Source organism: Oncorhynchus keta, chromosome 25, assembly GCF_023373465.1.
Source record: "Oncorhynchus keta strain PuntledgeMale-10-30-2019 chromosome 25, Oket_V2, whole genome shotgun sequence".
In the NCBI taxonomy this organism is placed as follows: Eukaryota; Metazoa; Chordata; class Actinopteri; order Salmoniformes; family Salmonidae; genus Oncorhynchus; species Oncorhynchus keta.
Genome location: NC_068445.1, coordinates 6538918 through 6554414, shown reverse-complemented (window position 1 = coordinate 6554414; position 15497 = coordinate 6538918). Strand labels below are relative to the sequence as shown.

Genomic DNA, 15497 nt, shown 5'->3' with positions numbered 1-15497 from the left:
TCACCGGTCTACTAGCTGCCACCGATTCCCTTTTCGTTTTCTGTTGGTTATATCTGTATTGGTTTCACCTGTTTCTTGTTTGGGGTTTGTTTCAGGGCTATTTAAGCCTTCTATGTCCGCCTGCTTTTGTGCGGGCTTGTTCTCTGTTCTGTTTGTGGGTGGTTGTGTTTTGTTATTTTTCTGACTGTTTGGGTCTGTCATTATTTCGCCTGTTGTTTTTGGCGTGACCATACTTACCGGAATAAATACGTTTTTTCCCTAAACCTCTGCTCTCTGCACTTAACTCCGCACCCACCACCCCTAGCTACTGTACGTGACAGAAGCCCGCACCACAGCATGGAGTCAGCAGGAACAGCTGCACCCCCTCTCCCATCCATGGCCATCGTCCACTGAATCGGATCAGCGATGAATCAGATGATGGAGAGAATGGACCGATGGGAGAGGAGTGGTCTCCCTACTCCTCCGCCTGCTCAACCTACTCCTCCGGCGGCGTTCGGAAGCCACCCTCTCCCTCGACGAGCTCATAGACATGTCAATCCGACTGGACAACCTGCTAGCTGCCCGCGGGCATCCAGAACGGGCCCTGTTAGTTCCACCTCCCGGCCCTCCTGCTCCAATACCTATGGAGTTGGGGGGCACATCGAGGGGAACCGGAGGAGGAGGCTCCTCCTGCACCAGTTGTGGTCGGAGAGGACACACTGCCGATCGGTGCTGGAGGCGCTCGTCTGGGAGTCGAGAGGGCAGGCAGAGCACTTCTCGGTCACCCCAGGTGAGTCAGCACCAGACTCACCCAGAGCTCCCTGTTGGTCACATGTTTTTACTAATCTCTTTCCCTGAGTTTTCTCCAGCATAAGGCGCTAGTCGATGCAGGCGCAGCTGGGAACTTTATGGATTGCGGACTATTCCTAAGGTTAGGTATTCCGCTGATGCCGATAGATCTACCCTTCCCCGTGCACTCCCTAGATAGCCGACCGTTAAGGTCAGGGCTGGTCAGGGAGGCTACGGTTCCACTGGACATGATAACGCAGGGGGATCATGGGGAGCGGATTGGTCTCTTCCTTATTGATTCACCTGCGTTTCCAATGGTGCTGGGGATTCCCTGGCTGGCTAGTCACAATCCTAGGATTTCATGGAAACAGGGAGCTCTCCAGGGGTGGTCAGAGGAGTGTTCAGGTAGGCGTAGAGGAGTTTCCATCGGTGCCACGACGGTGGAGAGTCCAGACCAGGTTTCCACAGTGCGCATTCCCTCAGAATATGCCGATTTGGCTATCGCCTTCTGTAAGAAGAGGGCGACCCAATTACCACCTCATCGACGAGAGGATTGCACGATAAATCTCCAGGTAAACGCAGCACTTCCCAGGAGTCACGGGTACCCGTTGTCACAGGAGGAGACAGTGGCAATGGAGACATATATTGCTGAATCTCTGGGACAGGGGTACATTCGGCCTTCCACGTCAGCCGTCTCCTCGAGTTTCTTTTTTGTGAAAAGAAGGAGGGAGGTCTGCGTCCGTGCATTGATTATAGAGGTCTAAATTCCATCACAGTGGGGTTTAGTTACCCGCTGATATTATCGCTTAAGGAAAAAGTGGAATCATTTCACGGAGCGTTTTTCACAAAACTGGACCTCAGGAGCGCGTATAATTTGGTGCGTATGCGGGAGGGTCCTAGATCATCTGTTGAAGACCAACATTTGTACCACATCTGACCATGAGAGTCTCGTCATTGAAAACATTTGGGTTGAAAGAATGATTTTATTTTTCAATGCTTTTCTTGTTTTTGTGAAAATGCGCATGCAGGGTGTAGTGGTGTATATCGATGATATCTGATCTATTCCTGATCAAATGCGCATTTAGTCTCTGGTGCGCAAGGTACATGGGAAAATGCTGGAGATGACAGTGTTGTTAAGGCTGAAAATGGTGTTCTCCAAACAAGCCGGTTCCTTCCTTTATTTCATTTCTACCTCTGTGGTGGTGATGGAGTGAGACTGCGTTACAGCCGTGCTAATTAGCCTGCCAGCTAAAGGAGGTGCAGCGGTTTTTAGGGTTTGAGAATTACTACCAGAGGTTTATCCGATTTTGAGCAGGTGGCGGCTCCCATTACCTCACTGCTAAAGGGGGCTGGCGTGTTTACGGTGGTCAGCGGAGGCGGACAGAGCTTTTCCTCACAAATCTGAAAAACTGTTTACTTCAACGCTCCTGTATTGGCTCATTCGGACCCCTTTCTTTGGCATTCATGTGGAAATGTTGCCGTGAGGCTGGGGTTGGAGGCTTAATGCTCGGGCACGCTATCAATACTCCTCCCCAAATGCGTTTAGCTTTTCGAAAAGCTCGGTTTGGAAAATCTGAGACCAGTGTTGTTAACTGTGGTAAAGCTCTGAAGGTGTGGATTCATTGGCATTTCTTTGCACTTTTCCTCAATGGACTGACCACCGTAATCTGGACTATATCCGGGCAGCAAGGAGACTGAATCAGACAAGGTTTTTCACCAGATTTTGGTTCACCATCTCCTATAGAACAGGTTCCCTTAACACTAAGGCCGACGTGCTGTCTCGTCTCTATGACACCGAGGAGCGGTCCATCGATCCTACTCCCATCCTTCCAGCTTCATGTCTGGTGGTATCGGAGGTGGATGCGGACATCGAGCAGGCATTACGGTTGGACCAACTGCGCCCTCACAGTGTCCAGTGGGTCTTCAGTACGTGCCACTTGGTGTTCGTGACCATTGATTCTCCTCCTTCCATCGGGTACTGTCCTGGTGCGTGTCCAGTAAGGTGGCACCGGGCTGAAGACACACACCTCAGGGCGAGTGCGGGGATGTGCCAGGCCGTAATGGAGTGTGGAAGCACACTGTGGCCTGATGCATGGTGCCGGAACTGGTGGTACCTGTCCTTTGACATGCTTCTCAGGCGACTGCCTGGAAGAGGCCAGGATGCCTGGACATGGAAGCGCACTTGGGGTTTGCGGGAGCAGGGACAGGACACACGGGATTGTGAAGGCACACTGCTCGACCTGGCGTGTATAGCCGGCATCAATTGTTCCTTTAACTTTAACTGTATAGCCGGCATCAATTGAACTTTAACTTCGAGATAGGGCCTTCCGCCTTCGCTGCCTCTATCTCATCCTTAGCGCTTTTTTCCCTCCAATTTCCTCCGCTCCATTCCGTTCCTGTTAAACAAGATATTTTGTCCATTTTTGCTCGGTTCTATGCATGCAATTGAAAGCTGAAAGAAAAAAGGTGACTTTTCCAAAACTGCAAAGATATTATCTGTTAATGCCCCAGAACTAATGCTACAGGCTGAAACAAATGAACAAAACATACAAAATGAACCAGATTTTGAATGCGCTGTGTTCCAATGTCTCCTTATATGGCTGTGAATGTGCCAGGAATGAGCCTGACAGGCAAGGTGTCTGCAGCATTGTGACATTTGTAGGCATATCATTGGAAGATTGACCAGAAGAGACTACATTTACCAGGTGTCCTACATTTACCATATGATCCCCAATCAGAGACAACGATAAACAGCTGCCTCTGATTGGGAACCATATCAGGCGAACATAAACATACAAATACCTAGACCTACAAAACCCTAGACATACAAAAACCCTAGACAATGCAAACCCCTAGACAATACAAAAACTAGTTTACCTCTCGTCCACGCTTGTCACACTCTGACCTAACCAAAAAATAAAGAAAACAGAGATATCTCTGGTCAGGGCGTGACAGTGTCATCCGAATGGTTTGGCCTACAAATGGAGAATACCAAGATGATTTTGCTCTATGACCCCCACAAACCTAATATGACTTGTCTGAAGTCAATACAGCTGATGTGCAAACTTCTATCTTTGGCTTCTGAACTGTTTGGGCCATAAACTATATGACCCCACTATAGAAAGGGGAGATTCTCACAAACACAGTGGTGTTCTGAAGGTAACCGGTATCGGTTTAAAAAATGTATGGAAATATGGAGGTAGTTTTGTGCCATAAAAAAGGGGTAAAATATGTATAGGAAAGACACTTCAAAACATTATTAATTATGATTTATTTTTTGACTGTCTGTTTTGCCATTTATGCATGTATTATTCAATGTGTTTCTATGGGCTATAGTATTAAATGCCAAAATCAATATAAAACAACATTTTAATGAACCTTTTTGGGATAGGGGCAGCATTTTCACTTTGGATGAATAGTGTGCCCAGAGTGAACTGCCTCCTACTCTGTCCCAGATGCTAATATATGCATATTATTAGTAGTATTGGTTAGAAAAAACTCTGAAGTTTCTAAAACTGTTTGAATGATGTCTGTGAGTATAACAAAACTCATATTGCAGGCATAAATCTGAGAAAAATCCAACCAGGAAGTGGGACAACTGAGGTTTGTAGTTTTTCAAAGCTTGGCCTACCGAATACACATTTAGATATGGGTGAGGTTGCACATCCTAGGGCTTCCAATAGATGTCAACTGTCTTTAGAAACTAGTTTGAGGATTCTACTATAAGGGAGGGGCTCATGAGGCCGCTTTGAGTCAGTGGTCTGGCAGAAAGCCTTGGTCTCATGACGCGTGCTTCCGACAGAGTTACCTCTCGTACAAGTGCTTTTTCTGAAGACAAGGGAATTCTCTGGTTGGATCATTATTGATGTTTGATGTTAAAACATCAAACGTTTGACATGTTTCTAAAGGACTGTAACTGTAAATTTTCGAGTTTTTGTCTGGATGAAGTGCCTGCGCCTCATGAAGATGGATTACTGGGCTGAACATGCGAACAACAAAACAGAGATTCTTGTTCTAGGTCCCAAGAAACAAAGAGGTCTTCTGTTGAATCTGACAATTAATCTTAATGGTTGTACAGTCGTCTCTAATAAAACTGTGAAGGACCTCTGGACCCTGATCTCTCTTTTGACGAACATATCAAGACTGTTTCAAGGACAGCTTTTTTCCATCTAGGTAACATTGCAGAAATCAGAAACTTTCTGTCCAAAAATGATGCAGAAAAATGTATCCATGCTTTTGTTACTTCTAGGTTAGACTACTGCAATGCTCTACTTTCCGGCTACCCGGATAAAGCACTAAATAAACTTCAGTTAGTGCTAAATACGGCTGCTAGAATCCTGACTAGAACAAAACATTTGATCATATTACTCCAGTGCTAGCCTCCCTACACTGGCTTCCTGTTAAGGCAAAGACTGATTTCAAGGTTTTACTGCTAACCTACAAAGCATTACATGGGCTTGCTCCTACCTATCTCTCTGATTTGGTCCTGCCGTACATACCACACGTACGCTACGGTCACAAGACGCAGGCCTCCTAATTGTCCATAGAATTTCTAAGCAAACAGCTGGAGGCAGGGCTTTCTCCTATGGAGCTCCATTTTTATGGAATGGTCGACAAACTACTGCAGCATAAATACTGGAGGCTGAGACAGGAGGGGTCAGGAGACACTGTGGCCCCATCTGATGATACCCCCGGACAGGGCCAAACAGGAAGGATATTGTCGAACTGGGATTCCTGGGAGTGCCTTCTGATGAAGATCATCAAAGGTAAGTGAATATTTATGGTGTTGTTTCTAACTTTGTTGATTCCAAAATGGTGGATATTCCTGTTTTGGGTTCTGAGCGCCGTTCTCAGATTATGCTTTTTCCGTAAAGTAAAAAAAAAATCTGACACAGCGGTTGCATTAAGGAGAAGTCTATCTTTAATTCTGTGAATAACACCAGTATCTTTTATCATGACTATGAGTATTTGTGCAAAATCACTGGATGTTTTGGAATCAAAACATTACTGCATCTAAGGCGCCAATGTAAACTGAGATTTTTGGATATAAATATGCACATTATCGAACAAAACATACATGTATTGTGTAACATGATGTCTTATGAGTGTCATCTGATGAAGATCATCAAAGGTTAGTGATTAATTTTATATATATTTCTGCTTTTTGTGACTCCTATCTTTGCCTGGAAAAATGGCTGTGTATTTTTTCGACTTGGCGGTGATCTAACATAATCATATGTTGTGCTTTAGCTGTAAAGCATTTTTGAAATCGGATATGATGGGTAGATTAACAAGATGTTTATCTTTAATTTGCTTTATTGGACTTGTTAACGTGTGAAAGTTACATATTTCTAAAAAAAAAAAATTTGAATTTCGCGCATCTTTCAGCAGAATGTTGTCGAGCTGCGCGCGAAAAGGTTAATATGTTTTTTTTGATACTTACAGGGGTCCTAAAACTCAAAATCGAATGGCTAAATGATCCATGGTATGACCATCTTAAAACAATTCCATATGTTAGCTTAGACTTTTTTAACCGGTTCCTATGCTTTTAATATAACGGTTCTGTTCCGGAACAGTCTAAATCACTTTCGTTATGGGCTCTGATTCTGTTCCTCTAAAAATGTTGTTGTTTTCCAGTTATCGGGTTTTATTCCCTGAACTGGTTCCAACCCCTGGTTATAACCACCCCATAAAAAATACATTTCAATATATTTAACATTATGTCAAATGTATTTTCAATATACGGGTACAAGTGTAAATGGGTACGATTGTAAATGTAAACTGTGGCAGTGATATACATTTTTTCCCCCACCTCATTTTAATACTATATCATAAAGAGCACATGTTCGACTTCATAAAAAACTAGTTTTCCGCTCCCAAGAGGTAAAGAAAATGACTATATTAAGTACACATAATATATGTTATGCCAGTTGGACGCTGGTTACAATGCTCTCGTCAAGTTTGTTTATTTGTGATATGAAAGACATGGAGTCACGTCATGACCGATAATATATCATGCATGTAGTCATTTTTGTAGTCCTTTAAATGCATTTAAATACATGTTAATGCTTTTGGAATGTGTCAAGTAGAATAACAAAACATTTTGTCAAAACGTATTGTAGAGTTGGGCTCCGGGCAGCCGAGCGGAAATGGAGGAAAACTCGCCTCCCTGCGGACCTGGCATCCTTTCACTCCCTCCTCTCTACATTTTCCTCCTCTGTCTCTGCTGCTAAAGCCACTTTCTACCATTCTAAATTCCAAGCATCCGCCTCTAACCCTAGGAAGCTCTTTGCCACCTTCTCCTCCCTCCTGAATCCTCCCCCCTCCCTCCTCCCTCTCTGCAGATGACTTCGTCAACCATTTTGAAAAGAAGGTCGATGACATCCGATCCTCGTTTGCTAAGTCAAACGACACCGCTGGTTCTGCTCACACTGCCCTACCCTATGCTCTGACCTCTTCTCCCCTCTCTCTCAGATGAAATCTAGTGCCCGCTTATCCCCTCCTCTCTTCTCCAGACCATTTCCGGAGACCTTCTCCCTTACCTCACCTCGCTCATCAACTTCCTGACCGCTGGCTACGTGTCTTCAAGAGAGCGAGAGTTGCACCCCCTTCTGAAAAACCTACACTCGATCCCTCCGATGTCAACAACTACAGACCAGTATCCCTTCTCTCTTTTCTCTCCAAAACTCTTGAGCGTGCCGTCCTTGGCCAGCTCTACCGCTATCTCTCTCAGAATGACCTTCTTGATCCAAATCAGTCAGGTTTCAAGACTAGTCATTCAACTGAGACTGCTCTTCTCTGTATCACGGAGGCGCTCCGCACTGCTAAAGCTAACTCTCTCTCCTCTGCTCTCATCCTTCTAGACCTATCGGCTGCCTTCGATACTGTGAACCATCAGATCCTCCTCTCCACCCTCTCCGAGTTGGCATCTCCGGCGCGGCCCACGCTTTGCGTCCTACCTGACAGGTCGCTCCTACCAGGTGGCGTGGCGAGAATCTGTCTCCTCACCACGCGCTCTCACCACTGGTGTCCCCCAGGGCTCTGTTCTAGGCCCTCTCTTATTCTCGCTATACACCAAGTCACATAACCTCACATGGTCTCTCCTATTTGCTATGCAGACGACACACAATTAATCTTCTCCTTTCCCCCTTCTGATGACCAGGTGGCGAATCGCATCTCTGCATGTCTGGCAGACATATCAGTGTGGATGATGGATCACCACCTCAAGCTGAACCTCAGCAAGACGGAGCTCCTCTTCCTCCCGGGAAAGGACTGCCCGTTCCATGATCTCGCCATCACGGTTGACAACTCCATTGTGTCCTCCTCCCAGAGCGCTAAGAACCTTGGCGTGATCCTGGACAACACCCTGACGTTCTCAACTAACATCAAGGCGGTGTCCCGTTCCTGTAGGTTCATGCTCTACAACATCCGCAGAGTACGACCCTGCCTCACACAGGAAGCGGCGCAGGTCCTAATCCAGGCACTTGTCATCTCCCGTCTTGATTACTGCAACTCGCTGTTGGCTGGGCTCCTGCCTGTGCCATTAAACCCCTACAACTCATCCAGAACGCCGCAGCCCGTCTGGTGTTCAACCTTCCCAAGTTCTCTCACGTCACCCCGCTCCTCCGCTCTCTCCACTGGCTTCCAGTTGAAGCTCGCATCCGCTACAAGACCATGGTGCTCGCCTACGGAGCTGTGAGGGGAACGGCACCTCAGTACCTCCAGGCTCTGATCAGGCCCTACACCCAAACAAGGGCACTGCGTTCATCCACCTCTGGCCTGCTCGCCTCCCTACCACTGAGGAAGTACAGTTCCCGCTCAGCCCAGTCAAAACTGTTCGCTGCTCTGGCCCCCAATGGTGGAACAAACTCCCTCACGACGCCAGGACAGCGGAGTCAATCACCACCTTCCGGAGACACCTGAAACCCCACCTCTTCAAGGAATACCTAGGATAGGGTAAGTAAGGGTAGGTAATCCTTCTCCCCCCCAACAAGATTTAGATGCAAGTGGCTGTTCCACTGGTTGTCATAAGGTGTATGCACCAATTTGTAAGTCGCTCTGGATAAGAGCGTCTGCTAAATGACTTAAATGTAAAATGTAAATGTAGTTGGCAACCTATTAGAAGACTTGGAGGCCTGGCTTTTTGGTATCGTAGCTTTGTCTTAGTGCTTTTTGGCCTCCCGTGACAAGGATTGTCATCCTAGTGAATGTATTATGCATGTGTGTAATTAAAGGTTAAGCTTTGTCATACTGTATGGAGAAAAAAAAATACATGCAAAATATAAGAAATTGGCCAAATAATGTATTTAATGAGCTTTTATTTCATACATTTTAAATATATTCCAGAATATATTTAAAATGTGTATATAATGTGGAAGCAGAGCAGGAGAAGGAGATGGAGAAAATTCAGGTAAATAGAAGATGCAAAATCTATTTGAATTTGAAATACATTTTACGCAATGTTAAATATATTGAAATATATTTTTCTCCCGTACTGGTGTACACTGACATAAGTGCATGTGATACCAAAGAGCCTACTAAAGTTCCATTGTTAATACAGTGACCTCTTCATTACAATATGACTTGGCCAATTTTGTATATTTGCCATATATCTTAATACAAATATATATTTCTTACAAATAAATTGCTTGTCATGATGTGTGTTTTGTCCAATATTTTAATTTTAATCCCAGCCCCTGTACCCGCAGGAGGCCCTTTGCCTTTAGGTAGGCTGTCATTGTCACGCCCTGACCTTAGAGAGCCTTTTTATGTCTCTATTTGGTTGGGTCAGGGTGTGATTTGGGGTCGGCATCGTTGTCTCTGATTGGGAACCATACTTAGGTAGCCCGTTTTCCCTCCTTTTGTTATAGGTAGTTAACTTTGTTTGTGGCACTTAGCCCTGTTAACATTCATGGTTGTTTTGTTGGCGACAGTTTATATAAATGAAAGAAAATGTACGCACCGTGGTCTCCTTCCAACGACGGCCGTGATAGTCATTGTAAATAAGAATTTGTTCTTAACGGACTTGCCTAGTTAAATAAAGGTTAAATAAAATGTAAAATATTTCAAAGCATTTTGGAAAATATTTTACAAAACATTATCAAATACATTTTTATCATATATTTAGCAAATATATCGATAAATACATATTCTAAAGTACATTCTTTAATGTATTTCACTTCCCGATGTATTCAACATATATTATGATATGCATTTGACATACATTTATATATACATTTTATATACATTCTGTAAAAGACAGTATATTGGAATGTATTTAAAATGTATTAAATATTTCACATAGATAGACATGCTTTTTATCTAAAAATACATTTTAAACGTTTTTTCCCCCCATATGGGACCAGTTTGGAACCCCTTGTCTTCCATGCTTTTTTCCTCTCCAGGTCCACCAGTACATAAAGAGACTGCTCTGCCTGTAGGTAAAATACATGTCATTAAACACCCTGCTGCAGTGAGCAGCAGCTTTCCTCTTGCCTGCTCCTCTCTTGGAGAATTTGTCAATCTTGACATGCTGATGCTCTGTGGCAGGCCTGTCATTTCAAATCACCCAACCCTGAATTAGGGCTCAGGTTCACTCACTGAGGGCAAATGTAAGACACGCAACCACCCATGCAAGTACACACCTACACTCTTCACATACATTCCTAGAGGACAGGTGGAAAGTACAGCAATAAAAAAATGTCCCTGAAGCATCAGTGACCCAAACAGGCAACTTGAGAAATGTAACATATAAACACGGTATGCAGATTTCAAATTTTTGATGAGGTAGCAACACCCAGCAGTAAATGGCATGAGGAAAAAAGCTATTAATCTTCTTTGTATTGGCCTTTGGGACCAGCCCCTCCCACCAAACGCACGCATGCCACACACACACACACACACACACACACACACACACACACACACACACACACACACACACACACACACACACACACACACACACACACACACACACACACACACACACACACACACACACACACACACACACACACACACACACAATTATGTAGAGAGTTGATCTAAGCCTTTTCCTTTGAGCTTCACTGATTAATTTCAGCTAAAGAAAGAGTATAACAAAGCATGTGTCTCTGCAATCCTGAGAAATAATATTTTCCTTTTACTTTCTGCTGGTGAGATTGGGTTGCTGGGATAAAGTAATGCAATTACCAGGACGGGATCCACTCCTATTCATGATGTCATGACTGTCCACGAGAATCCAAATAGGTCAGATCAGGTCAGATCAGGTTTGCAATGAGGGGAGGTAGATTAGTGGTGATTAACAACTCACGTCCTGAAGATTCAGATCTCCCTCTCCAATACTCACCAAAGGAATGTCCTTTGTTTCAAGAGACTTTTCCCAGTGAAACTCTAACACGTTCAAAAGCAAATACCGGAACAATATTTCTAGCATTGAATGTGGGGAATGGTCAGCGAAGATCTACAGAACACTAATGTAATTTTGTGATGTCATTAAAAATGTTGGAAATAATGGAAATAATGCATTTTGGAAAGTATACCCACTACATGTATGAAGTGTCCATCCTATGTGTTGTGCATCTAACATGACTTTTATTTTATTTTAAATGTGTTAAGAGGGATGTGATTAGAAAAACTATAAGAGATAATTATTTTACATAACTTTGTACAAGTGACAAGTCATGCCCCCTAGGAATGTCAGAGAGCGTATCAGCCTGACGGAACCGCCCCCTTTCGAACAAACTTTATAATTGATGAGACAAGAAATGAACATAGCAGACCACAAAAGCGTCAGTTGCAGCTGCATGTTTAAAGTGGTTTGAACTGTAAATCTCAACACGAGGTAGAGATTATAAACTCACATCCGGACAATCACTGCGACTGCTGATTAGCTGTAATAAGTATCTTTGAAAGCGAATTTAAGTAGGGCCATCCTGCACTCTGCTCAAACCATAGATACGGCTGGCTAGCCTATCTTCAAAGAAGCATCTTCAAGAGCGAATGGAAGGAAAATAAACTCTGTAGTTCTGTTCAGGACTACACGTCAAGTCACCGGATACTGGACAACTACAGAGAAGAACAACAGTAGAAGACTTGTTGGTGTCACACCCTGATATGTTTCACCTGCCTTTGTGCTTGTCTCCACCTCCTCCAGGTGTCATCCATCTTCCCCATTTATACCTGTGTTCTCTGTTTGTCTGTTGCCAGTTCGTCTTGTCTCGTCAAGCCTACCAGCGTGTTTTTTCCATGCTCCTGGTTTTCCTAGTCTCTGTTTTCTAGCACTCCTGGTTCCAACATCTTCTGCCTGCCCTGACCTCGAGCCCACCTGTCACCCTGTACCTTTCAGACTCTGACCTGGTTAATGAACTTCTGCCTGTCCACGACCTGCCTATTGCCTGTCCCTTGTATTTTAATAAATATCAGAGACTTGAACCATCTTCCTCCTGTGTCTGCATCTGGGTCTTGCCAGGTGTCGTTATAGTTGGAACCCTTTTGGACAATCAGAGCCTTACAAGTGTGCCGCGGAAAGGCCCAACTCCCTTTCCAAGGCGGCCCTGTCCACTGAGAGCAATCCACGCGGACTCAGGCATTTCACATAAATACATTCATGATTTCTTACTCAAAGCTGGCTGCGGTTTGTGTAGTATATGGTTACTGTAGGTGAGAGTAGTTTCTAAACGTACCAACGTTAAGTGTCTCTCTCCCTCTCTGTCTCGCCCTGCCCTCTTCATCTCTTTTGTAACAAGCAGCCATATTGTTATCAGTCCTCTAGGGACCTGTTTTAAACGTATTAAGGGTGCAAGGTTATCCTGTGTTCCCATTTAATTAGCTAGTAAATTCAACCAATTTATGTAGTGCATAATAATAAGTAAGGCTCTGGTTTTTGCAGATGCAAGGAGGTTACGACTTGTAACGGGTTTCCTCTTCCTCTTCTGAGGAGGAGTAGCAAGGATCGGACCAATACGCAGCGTGGTAAATGTTCATCTTAGTTTTTTAATAAGAATAATGAACACTCAACAACACAATAAACGACCATGTGAAAAAACAAAACCGAAACAGTTCCGTGTGGAACAAAACACTGACACGGAAATTAAACACTCACGAAACACAAGTGGGAAAAGGCTACCTAAGTATGTTTCTCAATCAGAGACAACTAACGACGCCTGCCTCTGATTGAGAACCATACCAGGCCAAACACAAAACACAACATAGAAAACGGAACATAGATAAACCCACTCAACTCACGCCCTGACCATACTAAAACAAAGACATAACAAAGGAACTAAGGTCAGTACGTGACACAACTTTTCAAAATGATGATATGATATGAGGTTATGATTAATAAGTTGACTGCTTATAGATGTGATAGGTAAAGACCTTTCGGAGTTTAATTCGGGAGATGGTAACTCTTTAATGAACCGCTCTCATGTTGCTCCAGATCCTAATGAGTTAATTGTTACATGATTAATTTAATTGGGTACAATTAAACATAGTTTTTGATTAGATAAATAACAGTCCTCAGATTAATTTTAAAGTCAAGTCACGACAATGAATGAAACCTGAGAGGCTTATGCTGCTCAGTGTTAAATCGATTTCCAAGATGTTGACGCAAAAGTTATGCTTCCAGTGTTGCAGGTAAGAAAAATGACTATTTTCCTGAAAACCCAGCATATGCAAGCCTAAATTTGATCCAGCTGTCTTATCTACCTTGAATTATTCTAGTGTGTAGAACAAGTTTTAGAATCCCACACCAAATAAAATGTTCTCCTTTCTTCTGGGCAGACTTTGGGAATGTGACAAGAACGTGGAGTGTTATCAAACCAATAGACTGAGTTATTCATGGTATTGATCCTATTTGTGAGTGCTCACCAAGCCAGTGCTCTCCAGTAATCTTGCCGAAGCCGTTGCGGTATGCGTCCCATGCTCGGAAGAAGTTCACTGCGCCATCCTCTCTGCGCTGAATGACCTGGGAGTATAAACAGAAAAAGAAAAACACCCCATATGATTACCGTGGCAACATTTTGGTATATTGTTTTGTGATCATAAGTGCCCAAATGCAACCTAACCCAGGGCAGTATTCATTAGTGCACACCACAGCAAAATGTTTTGCAACAGAAAACAAAAATGACCGTTTCTTATTGGACAAGCTCAAGTAGTCTCTCCCTGTTTCAGTCCGTTTTCTTCTGTTTGGTGCCTAGTGAATATGACTCTGAATAATTGTTTTTTGCCAGCCCCATTTGGTGAAAATGACATTGACACATTTGGTGCTGCTTTAAATGACGTGCAGTTTATAAAGGCTTCATGAACAGAACATGAATGTGTCACAAATCATCTATAAACATATGTCATGCTCGACAAAAGGGTTCATAAAATAACCACCCTGCACACTCTTGGCATATCTGTTATATTATTATTATTATTATTATTCTACAATGTAGATAATAGTACAAATAAAGATAAGCCCTTGAATGAGTAGGTGTGTCCAAACTTTTGACTGGCACTGTATCTCATGATAATGACATAACAAAGGTTGTTTTGATTATTGACAGTATGACTGATGCAGCCGAGTCCACAGTGGATCAGCACATTTTTGTGTGTGTGTGTATGTGTGTGTGTGTGTTTTTATTGATTGCTTCACTCAGGGATAGTACATTTCATGCTAACATTATGCTTTCATTTGTGTTTGGAGCTCATTATCAGTTTATAAGTTAGAATGTTAGCAAGATAAATGTCCCTTACATTGAGCTAAGACATATTGGCACATATATGTATTTATTTTATTTAACCTTTATTTAACCAGGTAGGCAAGTTGAGAACAAGTTCTCATTTACAATTGCGACCTGGCCAAGATAAAGCAAAGCAGTTCGACACATACAACGACACAGAGTTACACATGGAGTAAAACAAACATACAGTCAATAATACAGTATAAACAAGTATATATACGATGTGAGCAAATGAGGTGAGATAAGGGAGGTAAAGGCAAAAAATAAAATATTCCCTCGTGGGGCATTTGAGCCCTGAATGATGCATGACAGGAAGCCCTGTTTCCCAGACTGTTTGCAACTCCCAAGACCACAGCTAATCTCATGAAAGCAACAAGGCAACTAACTTGGCTAGTCTTGTGAGTCAGCCTGCTAATTAGCTAGTTATCTAGGTTGTCTTGTTAGCTAGCTTGTTATGTATGCTGGTTGTTAGCTTACATACCCGATATGTATATACAATAATAGCAGATTAGCAGTCAGTGCATTACGTACAGTGCATTGGGAAAGTATTCAGACCACTTAACTTTTGCACTTTTTTTTTTTTACCTTATTTTTTTTTACAGCCTTATTCTAAAATAGATTAAATATAAAAATCCTGTTCAATCTGCTCTGAAGACCCCATTGTAATTACTTCGCCACCATGGCCTATTTATTGCCTTAACTCCCTTATTTGACCTTATTTGCACTCACTGTATATAGACTTTTTTTCCCTACTGTATTATTGACTGTATGTTTTGTTCATTCCATGTGTAACTCTGTGTTGTTGTATGTGTCGAACTGCTATGCTTTATCTTCAAACACAAAGCCAGGGCAACTAAAGAGTGGCTCCGTAAGAAGCATCTCAAGGTCCTAGAGTGACCTAGCCAGTCTCCAGACTTGAATCCAATAGAAAATCTTTGGAGGGAGCTGAAAGTCCATATTGCCCAGCGACAGCCCCGAAACCTGAAGGATCTGGAGGTC

General features: G+C 43.2%; 1 protein-coding gene across 1 annotated transcript in view; it reads right to left on the bottom strand.

Annotated features, from left to right (window-relative positions):
- Positions 1 to 15497, bottom strand: part of LOC118358040 (fibrinogen C domain-containing protein 1-like) — a 179643-nt gene that overhangs the window by 57860 nt on the left and 106286 nt on the right. The window contains exon 5 of the mRNA XM_035735416.2: positions 13642 to 13738. Within this exon, the coding sequence (XP_035591309.1) occupies positions 13642 to 13738 (97 nt within the window). The remainder of the gene's footprint in view (positions 1 to 13641; positions 13739 to 15497) is intronic.